The sequence below is a fragment of the Bison bison genome, unplaced genomic scaffold, assembly GCF_000754665.1.
Source record: "Bison bison bison isolate TAMUID 2011002044 unplaced genomic scaffold, Bison_UMD1.0 scf7180017864508, whole genome shotgun sequence".
In the NCBI taxonomy this organism is placed as follows: Eukaryota; Metazoa; Chordata; class Mammalia; order Artiodactyla; family Bovidae; genus Bison; species Bison bison.
This window is the reverse complement of record NW_011495064.1, coordinates 16,052,411-16,069,999: the sequence shown is the minus strand read 5'-3', so window position 1 is coordinate 16,069,999 and position 17,589 is coordinate 16,052,411. Positions and strand designations below refer to the sequence as shown.

The following is a 17,589-nucleotide window of genomic DNA, read 5'->3' as shown; positions in this document are numbered from 1 at the left end:
GTCTTTCCTATTCTATTGTTTTCCTCTATTTCTTTGCATTGATCGCTGAGGAAGGTTTTCTTATCTCTCCTTGCTATCCTTTGGAACTCTGCATTCAAATGGGTATATCTTTCCTTTTCTCCTTTGCTTTTCGCTTCTCTTCTTTTCACAGCTATTTGTAATGGGATGTCATTTATAGGGATGGCAGTGGTCTTGAGAGAAAAAGCTAGGATGATATTTTATATTAGAAATGTTAAGTCAGAGGAACAAAAAGGGCGACTGAGGAAGCTGTAAGATACAGCAATCTAGAATTCCAGGGAGAGGACAGGACTGAAAATCAACTTCTGGGAGTTATCTGCATAGACAGTGTATTTAAAGCTATGGGACTAGATGAGATCAAGGGAGGAAGTGTAGACAGAAATAAAGCTCAAGGACTAAGACCTAGGAACCAGCTGCTGCTGCTGCTGCTAAGTCGCTTCAGTCGTGTCCGACTCTGTGCGACCCCACAGACGGCAGCCCACCAGGCTCCCCCATCCCTGGGATTCTCCAGGCAAGAACACTGGAGTGGGCTGCCATGAACCAGCAAACAACAACAACAAAAAGAGAAGGCACAGCCAGTGAGGCAGGAGGACAATGTTAAGGGTGGATGTTAAGTAGAGGCTACGTGCTCAGAAAATAATTCATGTGTGTGAGGTAGGCGGCACTGATTAACTCAGATGACGGAGACTAACTGAGGGAATTTATTCTCCCCACCTCTTATGGCAGCTGTGGCTGAGTAAACTTTAAGCAGATAAGCAAAGATATGATACAGTTTTCCATAAAAGTAAAATTTTAATAACACAATAATGAGTTCTAGTTTGTACCAAAATAAAAGAGTCCAGTGATAATCAAGTTCGTGCAGGGTTTTTCAGCCTTGGCAGCCCCACTGGCATGTTAGCCTGAATAATTCTTTATTGTAGGGGGCTGTGCTAAGCATTATGGGATGTTTAACAGCATCCCTGGTCCCTGCCCACTAGATGTCAGCAGTGCACCCCTTCACCTCCCACTGCCAAAGGACCCGGGGTCAAAATTGTCCCCAGTTGAGAACCTCCAAGTTAGAGCAAGCTGGCAACAAAAACCAACTCCATGTTAAGCGTCCCTGCTGAGAAATGCAACTGCCACTCACTGCTGGTGCCCTATACCTGTCTTCCTCTCTTCTCCAGGCTCTCACCAGCTCACAAACTAGGAAGAGTCGCATTGTATTCACTATCTAGAGTGAAGGAAGTAAGCAATTAGTGCAACCTGTCATAAAAAAATGTTTCCTGATTTTTTTCAATGAAAAAGATATGCCCTGAGGGAATTCTCTGGTTGTCCAGGGATCAGGACTCCGCACTTTCACTGCCATGGCTTGGGGTTCAATACCTGGTCAGAGGACTAAGATCCTGCAAGCTTCAAGGTACAGCAAAAAAAAAAAAAACCAGTGTGCTCATCTGTTGGATGGTTCCTGCCAAAAGATATGCCTCGGGTCTGCCCACTTCAAAAGCCACCGTTTCTGCACAACCTCATTCATCACAGCACTATTCCCAACGGTCAGGAGGGAGGAACACCCAGCGGCCATCAACAAACGAATGGATAAAAACTGGTGCGGACATACAATGGAGTGTTATTCAGCCTTCAAAGAAAGAAAAGTCTGGCACATGATACAACATGGATGTACCATGAGGATATGACACTAAGTGAAATCTGCTAGTCACAACAGGACAAATACCGTATGACTCCACTCATACGAGGTTCTCAGAAGGGCCAAATTCAGAGAGACAGAAAGCAGAGTGGTTCTCAGAGGCTGGAGTTATGGGAGAACTGAGAGCTTTTGTTTACTGGGTACAGAGTTTCAGTTCTGCAGGATGAAAAAAGTTGTAGAGATGGGTACAGTTGCAATAGCTACACAACAAGTGAATGTACTTCACGCTACTGAACTGTACACTTAGAAATGGTTATGATGGTAAATTTTATGCTACAGGCTTTTTACCACTTAAAAAAAAAGAGCGTACATTCATTCTGGAGTCAGACTGGGTCCAAATACTGGCAAAATACCCAATGAGGCACTGGCTCATTGTAATTGCTCAGTAAACATGAGCAGCTGACTACTGCTGTTCAGTCACCGAGTCATGTCTAACCCTTTTCGATCCCATGGACTGCAGCACGCCAGGCATCCCTGTCCTTCACTATCTCTCAGACTTTGCACAACTCATGTCCATTGATTCGGTGATGCCATCCAACCATCTCATCCTCTGTCGTCCCCTTCTCCTCCTGTCTTCAATCTTTCCCAGCATCAGGGTCTTTTCCAATGAGTCAGCCCTTTGCATCAGGTGGCCAAAGTACTGGAGCTTCAGCTTTAGCATCTGTCTTTCCAATGAATATTCAGGGTTGATTTGCTTTAGGATTGGCTGGCTTGATCTCTTTGCAGTCCAAGGGACTCTCAAAAGTCTTTTTCAGAACAATTCAAAAGCATCAGTTCCTCAGTGCTCAGCCTTCTTTATCATCCAATTCTCACATCCATACATAACTATTGGAAAAACCATAGCTTTGACTATATGGACCTTCGTCAGCAAAGGTGGCTGACTCTAAGTTACTATTATAACTAAAATTAAATCAAGTCAGTGTGCATGTTTATCAGGAGCATGGTTTATATGTGACTTTGGTGATTGGGAAGGGAGTCATAAAGAAAGTCTGGTTAAAAGAAAAAACACTGTTTCTGGGACTAAAATCATTTTACTAATTGAGTATCATTAAATACAAAATAAGTTGATCTCTTTCCCCTCAAAATCAGGTCCTCTCCTATGGATTTATCTTGTCACTTAATTATTTTAAATATCCAGATTCCTTTTGTATTACTTTTTAAAACCTTGAAAAATGTTAAACAGTTTAAAATATTTCTGTATTTCTAATACAAACATAGACATTTCTTTCCTAAAATGATCAACTATCCATTCTATATGTTACTTTATTTATATGAAAGTTTTTTTTCATTACTGACATTGGCAATTACTTGATGAGTCCTATACTGTCCGTAACTCTAACAATCATTCCCTGCCTTCCTAGAATATCTACTCAGAATGGACCCCAACTTTAATTGTTGTATTTGTGTGAAGGACTCTTAACACAGAAAAATAACAAAATGAAACCGAAAAGTAACAGAAACACAAAAGAAAGCGAGAAAGAGAAAACCAATCTGTCCACTTTTGGTGACAAGCAAAACCTGTATTAGAGTCTAGGTTCTTAGCCCACAGCTGAGCTCACCAGTCTTTACGACAGAAAATGGGTATTCATTCAGCAAGAATAAGAATTAAAGAAAAGTAGAAATGATGAGAGCAGACGAGGATTTATGAACTGTCCAACCTGCATGGGATTAATCTTCAGAGAGCGTTCGAAGCACTCCACGCATTCTTTGAACTCCCTGCTTCGCAGGTGGAGGAGGCCTTTGGAGCGCTGGGCTCGAGCACTGCGGTGTCGAGACAACTCCCAGGCCTGGTCATAGTAAGAGTGGTCTCGAAGGACATCTCCGAGCAAGCAGTATAGACTTGGCGTTTCCTTTTTCTCCAGCTCTTGCCTCAGGATTTCTTCTGCCTAGAGATAACAACAAAAATAAATAAATTGCTGAACAGTGACCAATGCCTATTTTTCAGCACATTATACAGTCTTTAGTGTCATATGACCCAAAATTTTATTTTCAAAGTTTGAAATCATCTGCTTATTTCATGCATCTAGGACACAGACTGAAAAAAAAGAAACAACAGAAGATAAATATGCTACAAAGTAACAGAGGAACAAGAAGTATAAGGTGGGGCTTCCCTGACACGGGTTCGATCCCTGGTCTGGGAAGATCCCACATTTCCCGGAGCAATGAAGCCTGTGTGCCACGACTACTGAAGCCTCGAAACCTGTGCTCCACAACAGAGAAGCCACCACAATGAGAAGCCTGACTGCCATCACTAGAGAAAGCCCTCCCACAGCAACGAAGACCCAGCACCGCCATAAATAAAAATAGATAAATAAATTCTTAAAAAAAAATAGAAGAGATGAACATGCTTTGCTGGCATGTGAATCCTCCAGGAAAGGCATCAAGGAGAGATGACTTCATGATACTGGGGGACATCATTCAGCTCCCCGTTTTTCCTGCTCCCTTGTTCCAGCTGTCACCACTGTGACCATTTGTTAAAGCAGAACCTTTAAATCACCTCCACCCAACAGGAGTGAATAGTATGTTTTCCCTTTTTTTTTAGAATGCTTTGCTCAGGGAGCCTGGGATTGCTGAAAAATTTACAAAAGAAGGAAGAGTGTACAATTTAATAGACATTGTTAAACACCTGCCTCTTAATCAAACTACACTTTGCCTCACAGATAAAATCTGCCAACACAAGACCTATCTGCTTTCAAACAGCCCATTCACTTTAGAAATTACAGACCATCCTCAATACACAGCTTGGGCATTAGTCTCACGTGTCCACGATTCGGATTCACCTTGTCACAAGCTAACTCAGGACTTGTTACAACATCTTACCCAATTCCCCCACCCATGTCCAATTCTGATTAATTTCAACAGACAGCAAGAAGCACGGTGTTAGCTCTACTTTCCATCCTCATACAAATAGCTTCACATAAACAGCAGTGGGGTCACCAAACATGCCAAGAAAGCCATGGGAGTAGCTAGAGGGTAAAGCTATCCAGGAAGCCAGCCTCTGGTAACTAAAAGGGTAGATCAGACCCTGCCTACCTTGAGTGGCTGGCAGTCTTAAAGTCTGTGTATTTTATTTTCAACATATCTGTAATTCTTGGGCAGTCTACTTTTTGTGAGAGTTTTTAAAGACGGCTGTGTTTCTCAAGGTGTCTTTGGATGCCGTCTCTTTTGCATTTTTGATACAGCACGGGTTATGCAGGTCTTTTAGGCCTAGTCTGAAAATGAAACTAGAATTCATAAAGCAGATTCTATGGGAAAACAGTTCTAAGTCCTAAACAGTCAAAATAAAAATGAAGTTTTCCAAATATAATTCATGTAATTCCTTTATTCATAGATAATACAATAGCTATTAATGTATCTAACTGTAATTCTATATTCAATAAATTGATTTTTCAATGTATTTTATATTCTCTCTATGTATATATGTATATGTATTCAGCCAAATTGTGCATAACAGACTGTACCAACAGGATTTTTACTACCTTACAGTGTAGTTGAAGGCATTTCTTTTGGCAGCATGGCACTGAAATTTTATACCCACACTCTCTCACTTTTGCTCTAAACTGTTAAGAGTGGATTCTGTGGTCTGCAATTAAATAATGACCATTACAGTAACTGGGTACAGAAGTGATTACAGTCAATACACTCCTGAAAGAAGTGAAACTTTGTGCCTGGTGATCTGATCTGGTTAGATTTGAAAACAATGGGGATCCAGTGATTATGATAGGGTTTAACATCAGTAGTCCATGACATCCAGTGATGAAGAGACTGCTTAAATTATATCCGCAATAATTTAGAGTGAAGAACCTATCTAATCAAGGCTTTTGCGGTTTTAGTGACAGGACCCTGTGAGGGGGCACAAGACTGTTTCTAAGTGTGCTGGATAGCACGAAAAAGAAAATGACACTCAGTGTTTTAAATCCTCAAGGTCAGAGAACCAGGCAATTAATTTCCTAAAATAATTTCTTTTCCCAATAGCTGCCAAGCTGGTATAGCCAAAAGTCAGATGGAAGGGCTGCTCTTGTAGGATTGTTGAATTATGATATAGAATGAATTCAGTTTCACGAGTTCTATGTAAAAGTTAGGGCATTTGATGGGGTTAATCAAATCCGCTTTGTTGTTCAGTCGCTCAGCTGTGTCCGACTCTCTGCAACCCCATGGACTGCAGCACACCAGGTTTCCCTGTCCTTTGCTATCTCCCAGAGTGTGCTCAAACTCATTTTCATTGAGTCGATAATGCCATCCACCATCTCGTCTTCTGTCACCCCCTTCTGTCCTGCCCTCAATCTTTAGCCATTCATTTTGTTTCCTCTATTGCCTGTTGGCTTTTGATCATTTAATTTTCATGACTGCTCTAGGGCTACTCATGTGCATCTTTAATTTATGTAAGTTCATTTAGATTTAATATTGTATCATCTCACCTTTCTCACGTCACAAGCTGTCTTCCTAAATTTCTATTCCATAGAAACAATGAGATAAAAGACTGCTATTGTTTTAAGCCACTGTATTTTGATGTGGTTTGTTACATACCAATGATAATTTTAAGTTGTTTAAAGCAAGAGGGTTACTCTAATATCAGTTACTTCATCAAGGCCAGGAGAAGGGGCCACTGATTACAAAAGAGCCAGACCAAGAATTTAAGTGGGGACATTTGGGATGACTCAGATAAGAGAAAACCTCCAAACTCTATGGAGTTCCCTTCACCAGCAGATGCAATCCTCCTCTGTGTGATAAGACAGGTGCCACCTGTCTTACCTGCTTAAGGACAATGTAACAACTATACCTCAGGGAGTTACCTTGCAAGAGCGTGCCAATTCTCCTAATATCTAGCACCGCCCCCCCACCCCACACTGTCGCCAAACTTACAGACATATACACAAAAAGAATTGCAAGATTTTGTTACTTTCTAGAACGAAAACCTGGAGACCATGGGAAAAAGATTCTAAGGGGGCTAGACCATAGACAAAGAGGATCGGAATTTTAAATCAGCTGAATTTAGACACTCATCAGAAGACTTTGGTTGACAGTGCTTGAGTAGCTGGGGATGGTTCCAAACTATTTGCTCAACTGCTTGACTAAAATCTAGACACAAACACAGCCAAAACTAAAGCTGAGATGCCAAAAATGCCTTGGTGTAATATGAAGAAAGAATCAAACAACTCAGAAGAAAAAGGCTATTGTTAATTTATCATTTGTGACTTGTTCACCCACCCTACCTGTGTGTCCCCATGAGGGTCAAGGGGTTATTTCTTTCACTCTGACTTGGAGAAATACATTGTACATGAGAGTACCAGCATTTTGAAAAGTGCTATAGCAGATGTCCAGTGTAAGCTGAGAGGTAAAGCTGAGAGGTCCTTCTGTTGAAATGAGCTTCCTGATTTCAATGGGAATGATTAAAAGCCAAGGTAGTAGAGACTTACTCATAGCACTGAACCTCTAGATGAAAGATGACCATTTTTCTTTGTAACAGGCATAGCCAGAATGGTAGGTAGAATGGTTAGACTTGCATGGAGCAAAGGTGATGACCAACTGATCATGAAGGTTTTAAACCAAACTAGATAAAGAGCCAACTAAGGACAAACTTGATCTTTATAAGACTTTAAAAAAAAAAAAAATCTAGGTTTGGAAACCAGGTGTCTGACCTGAATAACCTCTAAAACATTGACCTTCACCCAATTCCTATCCCTGAGTCACTTCACAGACTCAGAGTCTTTTATAAACATACAAATAAATAATAAGTAAGCAACCCAATACTAGTGAGAAAGGACCCTGTGATAATGTAATAACTGTATACCATAATTCTTCATCCCTAGTCTTCCCCAAAAGGTAATTATAATCATTGACCAGGTAATTGTATCCTGAGGAAAAAGAAATACCTCCTCTTTTCAGGGTTGATTGGCTCTTAGTTACACTAAGTCCTGAGGACTCAGATTATCACCATGTTGACTTAGGAGGTTTATGGGAGTTAGTCCATCCCACTGTAGGCCTAGGAAGTTCTGAACCCACCCAGTACTAGTTGAATACTAGTTGAATACAGAGGTGAAATTACATACATCCAGCAAGAAGCAGAGCCCACGGTGAGGGCTACTTTGGAATAAAGGGCCAAGTGAAAGCCTTTGAAGCTGTTTTTCTCATTAAAAGAGAAATTCCAAACATATATATATCTATGTAAATTACAGAAATGTGTGCCACTACCGAAAACTGCAAAGTGTGTGTGTTTGCACGTGTGAGCAATTTAATCTGCCCATTTAAATTGAGAACACAGACGGGTCCTGGGAAATGTCATAGATTATTATAAACAAAATGTAATGGTGCCCTAATTATAGCTACTGTTCCATTTTACTGGAGCAAATCATCACAGTCCCTGACACATGCCAAGCAGGGACTGATAACAGCAAATATGCTTTTCTCTACCCCAAAACCAGACAATATCAAATGTGGTGGGCTTGAAGTAGCACAGAAAGAAGTGGACTTTCCCTATCTCTCCTCAGAATTACATGGACTTATAGTGTAATTTAGTCTGCATGGACCTTGACTGTTTCACCATCCCATTAGACCTTAACAGTCTTGATGACATCATGCTAATAAAACACAAGAAACTAAAAAAATTACGTGCCGATGTCAACCAAAAACTGGAAATTACACACTCTTAACACTGTAACTTGTTATTAAGAAAATTTTCAGTTTGTAAAAATTTATTTGATACATTCCCTAGAAGGAACTCATCTCTTAAAATAATGTATGTAAAATAAATGTTTGTATTTTATTTTTATTATTTCTAGTTATTTTTGTTCTTACATCCTCTCAGAATGCTTCACTATCTGAACCTCTTTTGAAGAAGCTATAGTTTTCCCTCAAATCAGAAATTCTTCATTACCTATGTAACATAATCTCTAAAATACTCTGGGCATAGGAATTCTCTGGCAGTCCAATAAGTTTGATCCCTTGTTGGGGAACTAAGATCCCACATGCCGAACAGTGTAGTCAAAAGAAGATAAATAAATACAATACAATGCAATACTCTGGACCTATTAGAATTTGGCACTTTCCAAATACGTAAACTTACAAGTAAAAGGGTTAAACCATTGCACAATCATATGTACAGGATTATGCTATGTACTTGCTTAATCTGGGAAGTATGTTTCCTAAAATCTCTTTTCCTTCTGATTTCATGTTAGAGTTGGTGAGAAGGGAAACTTGCTAAGGATTTGAATGGCAGAAGTAAAGCAACAAACATCCTTTACTCTTGGAAGGCTGTCATGGATAAGTGCATGTCAGTCGCTCAGTCGTGTCTGACTCTTTGAGACCCCAAGGACTGTAGCCTACCGGGCTCCTCTGTCCAAGGAATTCTCCAGGCAAGAATACTGGAGTGAGTTGCCATTTCCTTCTCCAGGGGATCTTCCCATGCCAGGGATCGAAGCCAGGTCTCCGGCACTGCAGGGAGATTCTTAACCATCTGAGCCACCAGGGAAGGCCCTTGTCATGGTTAAATATGACATCAAACAAGATGCAGAGATGTCCTGCAGATCCCAGCTTGACTATGTGTCCTTCTTGTCTCTTCACTTGCTGGCCATGCCAATCAAGAGTAACCCCTGGGCACACCATTAGACACTTTACTGGGGACCACAGAGCACTGCTATACAGATCCAACAGCTTTCCACAGATCTCTCCACAAGTTCCTGATGCATACTCCCATTTCAATGGCTGGCCATTCCTGGCTTCTCAGATTTCCCTGTAAGTTCTGACTTACTTGTGCCAATGCTTCAAGTAGATGGTGAGTCTTTCCCTGATCCTCTTACTCCCTCTTTTACACCTTCACTTCCCTTCCCACAATCATGTGGGAAGAACCTAATTCTTTTAGCACACCTCTTATTCCCCAAAATACTCAAAGTGGCTCTGCTTTCATAATCAAAACCTCAATACTATATGGTCTTTCTATTCATTTTTGTCTTTTAAGTGCCTTAAGTGTCCTTCCATCTGATAGTGATTCACAGATTAGTTTTATTCAGCACATTATTAAATGTATTATTTCACTTAATCTCTATAATAATTCTGAGAAGTAGATAATAACATCTGCATTTTGAAGACAAAGAAATACAAGTTTAGACTCTTTGATCAACTGGTAAGCCCCAAACCAAAAGATAACAGTTGAAAAACAGGACCTTGATTTCAGGTTCAATACTTTTTCTATTTCACATGAGCAAAAATAGTGGTGTAAGGATTTCTAAAAATTCCTTGCACCCGAAAAGCAGTAAGAAAACTGACAAAATGTTAGAATGAACTTTTTCAGAATTCTGGAAATTAATCAAAGATTTGAAATAATCAAGAGAGTGTTTATGCAAGAAAATGATCAAGTTTTATTAAGGAAAGCAAGCTTTGTGTCATTTTAATATGTACCATTCCTATTCCCTCTTCTCCAGCTCTGCACTGGCCTTGAAAACCAACAGCATGTTATCATGGTGAAAATTAACAGCCAAGCAGCCACCAGAAGGAACAAAATGGATTTGGAGCTCCTATGAAGTCTCATTCTCAGAAAACAGTCTGGTGGTTACCTGGAAGAGCCCACTTGCAAAGCTGTCTTTATTTAACCTGACTCTGAACTTGTCCAGTGACAAAACTTTGTCAAAGACAATTAGAGACAATTGATTAATCTTGCAGCTGCCTGAGGTGGTAAATAACACCTGGGGCAAACAATAGGCTAATCAAAACACTTAAAAGGAAAATAAGGGAATGAGATATAAATAAGGGCTTTGAAAAACTCCAACATATTGGTGGGAAACTAGAAATCCATGCATATGTGGGGCTATGCACATGCTCAGAAAATATATGAGAAGGCTTATGCGCTTACCTCAGGCTGACCTTGAGGCTTTGCACAAGCAGTTAATGAATGCTAAGGCAGAGGTGTCAATTGCCTATGTGTGGAAAGCATGTCCCAACACACAGACATCCCCAAATAAAAAGGAAGACAACACATCATGTTAACAGTAACCAAAAAGAGAGCTGGAGTGACTACACTAAGACAAAATACACCTAAGACAAACCTTGTTACTAGAACAAAGAAAGGCATGTTTTCATGATACTCACTCCATCAAGAAGATACAATAGTTACAAGTCTATATTCACCTAACAACACAGCCCCAAATTATATGAAGCAAAAATGGACAGATCTGAAGGGAAAAAAATATCTGGAGACTTCAATATTCAACTTTCAATAATGAATAGAACAACAACTATATACAGAAGATAGAAATAGAAGACTTGAACAATGCTATAAACCAACTAGACCCACCAGACACATAAAGAAAACTCTGTCCAGTTAACAGTAGAATACACATTCTTCTCAAGTGCACAGAGAACATTCTCCAGGAGATATACTACATGGTAAGTCACAAAACAAGTCTCAATAAATTTCAAAGTGTTGTTGTTGTTCAGTCGCTCAGTTGTATCCGACTCTTTGCAACCCCATGGACTGCAGTACAACAGGCTTCCCTGTCCTTCACCATCTCCCAGAGTTCACTCAAACTTGTGTTCATTGAGTTGATCATCTCATTCTCTGTCATCCCCTTCTCCTCCTGCCCTCAATCTTTCCCAGCATCAGGGTCTTTTCTAATAAGTCTGCTCTTTGTATCAAGAGCCAAGTATTGGAGCTTCAGCTTCAGCATCAGTCCTTCCAATGAATATTCAGGGTTGATTTTCTTTAGGACTGACTGGTTTGATCCCCTTGCAGTCCAAAGGACTCTCAAGAGTCTTCTCCAACACCACAGTTCAACAGCATCAATTCTTTGGCACTCAGCCTTCATGGTCCAACTCACATCCGTGCATGACTAATGGAAAAACCATAGCTTTGACAAGATGGACATGTGTTGGCAAAGTGATGTCTCTGCTTTTTAATACACTGTCTAGGTTTGTCATAGATTTTCTTCTGAGGAGTAAGCATCTTTTAATTTCATGACTGCAGTTACCATCTGCAGTGATTTCGGAGCCCAAGAAAATAAAGTCTATCACTGTTTCCATTGTTTCCCCATCTATTTGCCATGAAGTGATAGGACCAGATGTCATGATGTTAGTTTTGTGAATGTTCAGTTTTAAGCCAACCTTTTCACTCTGTTCTTTCACCTTCATCAAGAAGCTCTTTAATTTCTCTTCACTTTCTGCCATAAGGGTGGTGTCATCTGCATATCTAAGGTTATTGATATTTCTCCCAGCTACTGCTTCACCCAGCCTGGCATTTCACACAATGTACTCTGGATATAGGTCTATATAGTCAAAGCTATGGTTTTTCCAGTAGTCACGTATGGACATGAGAGTTGGACCATAAAGAAGGCTACGTGCCAAAGAACTGATGCTTTTGAACTACGGTAAGAGAGTTCCTTGGACTGCAAGGAGATCAAACCAGTCAGTCCTAAAGGAAATCAATCCTGAATACTCATTGGAAGGACTGATGCTAAAGTTGAAGGTCCGATCTTTTGGCCACCTGATATGAACAGCCAACTCACTGGAAAAGACCCTGATGCTGGGAAAGAGAAAGCAGGAGAAGGGGACGACAGAGGATGAGGTGGTTGGATGGCATCACAGACTCAACTGACATGAGTTTGAGTAACCTCTGGGATATGGTGAAGGACAGGGAAGCCTGGTGTGCTACAGTCCATGAGGTCACAAAGAGTTGGACATGACTGAACAAGTGAACAACAACTCTGCATATATGTTAGATAAGCAGGGTGACAAAATACAGCCTTGACATACACCTTGTGTGCAACCAGGACCCAGGGAAAGGTGCAGTGACCTCCACAAAAGACTGAGCCAGACGCGCCTTTGAGTGTTTGAGTGTCTCATGCAAAGGCATGGACATCATGCCGCTGGGACAGGGACTCTAGCAGCAGCAGACCTGGGTGGCACGGCATGTGGCCTAAGTTCTCTTGGAGGAAGTCACCATTAGCCCAATAGAGCCACCAGCCAGGCAACTCACAAACTGGAGCACAATTACACCAAATAAGTTCTCACACTGTTGCTGAAGTTCTCAGCCCCACAACAGATTTCCCAACCTGGGGATCAGGCAAAGGGACTGAGAACCCCCCAGGGAATCTGACTTTGAAGGTCAGTGGGATTTGATTACAGAACTTCCACAGGACTAGGAAACAGAGACTCTTAGAGGGCACAGACAAAACCTTGTGCTCACCAGGACCCAGGAGAAAGGAGCAGTGACCCCACAAGAGACTGAGCCAGGCTTGCCTGTGAGTGTTTGGGAGTCTCTGGCAGAGGCGTGGGTCAACAGTGGCCTGCCACGGGGTCAGGGGCACTGACTGCAGCAGTCCTGGGGGGTGTAGCATGCTGGCATAAGTCCTTTTGGAGGAGGTCACCCGTACCCCCTACCATAGTTTGGCCTCAGGCCAAACTACAGGCAGGGAACACAGCCCTACCCATCAGCAGAAAATTGGAATTAAGATTTCCTGAGAATGGCCTTGCCCACTAGAGCAAGACCCAGTTTTCCCCATAGCCAGTCTCTCCCATCAGGAAGCTTCCACAAACCTCTTTTCCTCATCCATCAGAGGTAAGACAGAATGAAAACTGCAATCTGAAAGTGTAGAAGTCATACAAAGTATATTCTACAACTACAGTGGGATGAAATTAGAAATCATAACAAATTTGAGAAATTCACAAATATGTGGAAATTAAACAACATACTGACAAGTAAACAATAAGTCAAAAAAGAAATCACAGGGAAACTGAAAACACTTTGAGATAAACGTAAACAAAACTACAGTATGCCAAAACTTATGGAACACAGTAAAAGTGGTTCTTAGAGGAAAGCTTGTAATTATAAATGTCTATATATTAATAACAAATAGTATTAATTCTGGGTATTTTATCTACTGGAAGATGGCTCTGGAGGGCCAGAGTGGGGCAGTTTCCTACAGAAGCTAAAGAAACACTAAAGCAGTGACTTAGCTTTGTCTAAATTTGTTTGTTTTTTCCTCACAGTCCTATCCCATAGTCTGTGCATGCTAAGTAGCGTCATTCATGTCTGACTCTTTGTGACCCTATGGACCATAGCCCACCAGGCTCCTCTGTCCATTGGATTCTCCAGGCAAGAATACTGGAGTTGGTTGCTATGCCCTCCTCTAAGAGATCTTCCTGATTCAGAGACTGAACCCACGTCTCTTGTGTTTCCTGCACTGGCAGATGGGTTCTTTACCACTAGCGCCACCTGGGAAGCCCTCCCAACCCAGGGATTGAACCCAGGTTTCCCGCATTGAGGGCAGATTCTTTACCATCTAAGCCACCAGGGAAGCCCAAGTTAGTTGTTCAGTAATGTCCGATTCTTTGTGACCCCATGGACTGTAGCCCCCCAGGGTCTTCTGTCCATGGGATTTCCCAAGCAAAAATATTGGAGTGGGTTGCCATTTCCTACTCCAGGGGATCTTCCTGACCCAGGCATTGAACCCAGATCTCCTGCATTACAGGCAGATTCTTTACTGTCTGAGCCATCAGGGAAGACACATAGTTTCTTCAGATATGTCAACTATTTCTCCTTAAGAGTTTATACCTCTTGGTCCTGCCAACAAACCTAGCTTCCTCAAGGGCAATGCTTGCAGGCAATGTATTTCCTTTCTTCAGTTAGTCACACTGCATTCCCCAGTTTTCCTCACTTTCTCCAAAATGTCCTATTTTCTCTTCCCTCATTTACCCAGCCAATTTATATGATTTATTACTAAATAAAGAACGACAAAGATGTGCCCAGTGAACATAAACAAAGCACAAGAGCTTCTGATATCACTTCTGCAATATCAAAATGTGGGTAGGAAGAAATCGTCACAGAATGTGAAAAACTTTGATATTTCTGGCTATGGGTTGCTACTTTCCTACTAGAAAACACAGATGTATGTTCTTACATGACATAAGAAATTTGTCATCTTAACATCTATTAAGTAGGATAAAAATACATTCCCAAATATTCAAAGCCATACTTCAAATGGCAAATGGCTATAAAGAACATGGGGTGCCTATAGGAACCTGCAAATCTGAAGACCATTCCCTTACCCACACAAACATATGTATCTTACATATATCTATTTTGTTTTGTAATTCCACACAACTATTAATAACTATTAATCTTAATATAACTTTATAGCAATGACTACACACAGTGAATCTCAGCATAAAATAAAGTCAGCCAAGATTATTAACTATGGCTAGAATAATACGTTCCTTACTTTATCAGGAAAATCTGTGGTGTTTAGAGCAAGGGTTACACACAAAGATGCCCAGAAATTCTTGCCAATTATTGAGAATGAATAAAGTAGGCTGGCAATTGAACATACAAAGGAACAAGCCACTCCTCTCTACCCAGTTAGCACAATAATGTGGGAATTTGGCCCTATGTTTCCACATCATTTGATTTTTTTAAGAGAAGCCAAGAAATCTAGATTTTTAGATGATATCACCTGAATGTGCTTACTCTGTTTTTTTTTTTTCAAAGCATTATGTCAGTCAAACAAAATATCTCTTGCAACTTCAGATTTAGAAAATTAAACTCTTACCCTACAGTGGACATGACTTGCTCTTTTTCCTGCTCGGCATCCATTCTCTGATCTGATGATTACAGAATTACTCTTCCCTGAACAGAAACCATTCCATGTAGTACAGAGGCAGGGCCTATCAGAGGCCAGATTACATGCCTCAGGCTGTTCAGAACTTTTCTGTGAGAACTATGGAATTGACTTGAGTCCACCAGGGTTACTAAACTCGAGCTTTCAGGGGCCTTCTTGGCTGGCTCTCGGAGAAATGATACCATCTCAGCCCCTGGATACGACTATCATTATTAGTCAACTAGAAGTTTCAGTTGCATTAACTTATAAATTCCTTTTTTTCCCTAAGCTAGTATATGTTGGTTCTCTTACAACCAAAACCGTCCTAACACGTCCCTAGAAAATTCTGTTGCATAATTCATTCTATAGACTTCCAACTACAAGAAGATCTGTGAGAACGTAGGTGCCTTTTGTCAGAAAGACAGTTCAAATGCCAGTTCCACTGCTTACTAAAGGCATGACCATGAGTAAGCTCACTAATATGTTTAGAGTCTGTTTTTCATTTGTACATGACCTTCAAGAATTACATGTGAAATGTACCTAGGATTTTGTTAGGCACACAGTAAGCCCTAAACTAATGTTTGTGTTCCTTCTCAATCCCTCTACTGGAAAACCAGACTGAAAAGCAAGAAGCTTGAGGTTTCACTACTAGGAAGAAAGAAACTTGAAACAGCTTCTAGAAGCATTAAAATTTTCTGTAAACCATCATACTAGTTAACTGTGTACAGTTTCTCCACAGATAGCAGAATTGCTGTTGTTAAACTGTTAAATAGGTGTTTATGTAACCAAGGCCAATGGGACTGGAGGAAGTTAGGTCAAAGGGAAAAAGTACTGATGCTACCAGGTTAAAAAGCTGAATTCTTCCAGATAAGGCTGATTTCAACCAAACATCAGGTTTTTCTTTTTTTTTTAATGAAAATGTGTAGCCACAGGAGGAGGCCCTAGAGATCTCAGAGAAAGAATCTGTACAAGATACAAACCTAGAGGAACATTGCTTTACAGAAGGATAGCAGAGGGAGAAATATTTTGCTGGTAAAACAGAATTTGGAATCTATATATGTCTGCAGTATCAGACTATAAGCTTCTTGAAGGTAATTTTTTTTTTTTTCTCATCTTGGAATACCACTGCCCAGCACATAGTAGGTGCTCTATAAAGTATTGAATGAATTCAACTGAAACCAACAGTGAAATCCCAAAGGCTTCAGATTCTACAAAGAAACATAAATGATTCTTCCTACTGAGAACAAAGTGAGAACACCTTAAGGATAGCGGGCTGACATCAATACTGAGTATAACTGAATTAGGACTGATCTAACAAGTTAGTACAAGCAGAGAGGTTATACAGCAGAATCTGAACTTCACAAGCCCTTCTCACCCAAGTGATCACAACTAAGAAGTTACTCTCAGGAATTCCCTGGTGGTCCAGTGGTTGAGAATCTGCCCTGCAATGTAGGGGACATGGGTTCAATCCTTGGTCCAGAAACTAAGATCCCACATGCTACGGAGCAACTAAGCCCGTGAGCTACAACTCCTGAGCCCTCAAGCCACAACTAGAGAGTTTGTGCCACATAATGCAACGAAGATGACTGATGACACAACTAAGATCTGGTGCAGCCAAATACATACACAAATATTCAAAAAAAGAGAGAAGTGACTCTGAGGACTAAAAACATCAACGAGCAAAGTGACAGCCTGAGTTCCCTACCCTGGTAATTTAACTTTTGACCAAACAGTCCAGTGTTGAGAAGTAGCTGAGAACTTCAGATAAATACAAGCAAAAAAGTTAATATATAAAAGTGAAATATATGCCACATTGGGACTTATTTACATTTATGATGGTGTATTTTTCTACAAGCTGTTACAAGGGATATTCAAGGTTTGAGGGAGGAGCCCTACCCTAAGTACACTAGGATTCCGGGAAGCACCCTGTTAGAGACAAGGCCCTAGATTAGGCATAAAGAGTACAGGTGACAGCAAACATCTCATTCAGATATGAAAGAAAAATCAAAAGCTTTACAGACGAGCAAAAGCTGAGAGAATTCAGCACCACCAAGCCAGCTCTTCAACAAATGCTAAAGGATCTTCTCTAGGAAACACAGAAAAGGTGTATAAACTCAAATCCAAAACAACAAAGTAAATGGCAACGGGATCATACTTATCAATAATTACCTTAAATGTAAATGGGTTGAATGCCCCAACCAAAAGACAAAGACTGGCTGAATGGATATAAAAACTAGACCCTATATATGCTGTCTACAAGAGACCCACCTCAAAACAAGGGACACATACAGACTGAAAGTGAAGGGT

At 40.7% G+C, this 17,589-nt stretch overlaps 1 protein-coding gene across 1 annotated transcript in view; it reads right to left on the bottom strand.

Moving 5' to 3' along the window:
- The window catches only part of TTC27 (tetratricopeptide repeat domain 27), a 176,935-nt gene that overhangs the window by 57,720 nt on the left and 101,626 nt on the right, over positions 1–17,589 (bottom strand). The window contains exon 13 of the mRNA XM_010829828.1: positions 3,358–3,585. Coding sequence (XP_010828130.1) covers positions 3,358–3,585 — 228 coding nt within the window. The remainder of the gene's footprint in view (positions 1–3,357; positions 3,586–17,589) is intronic.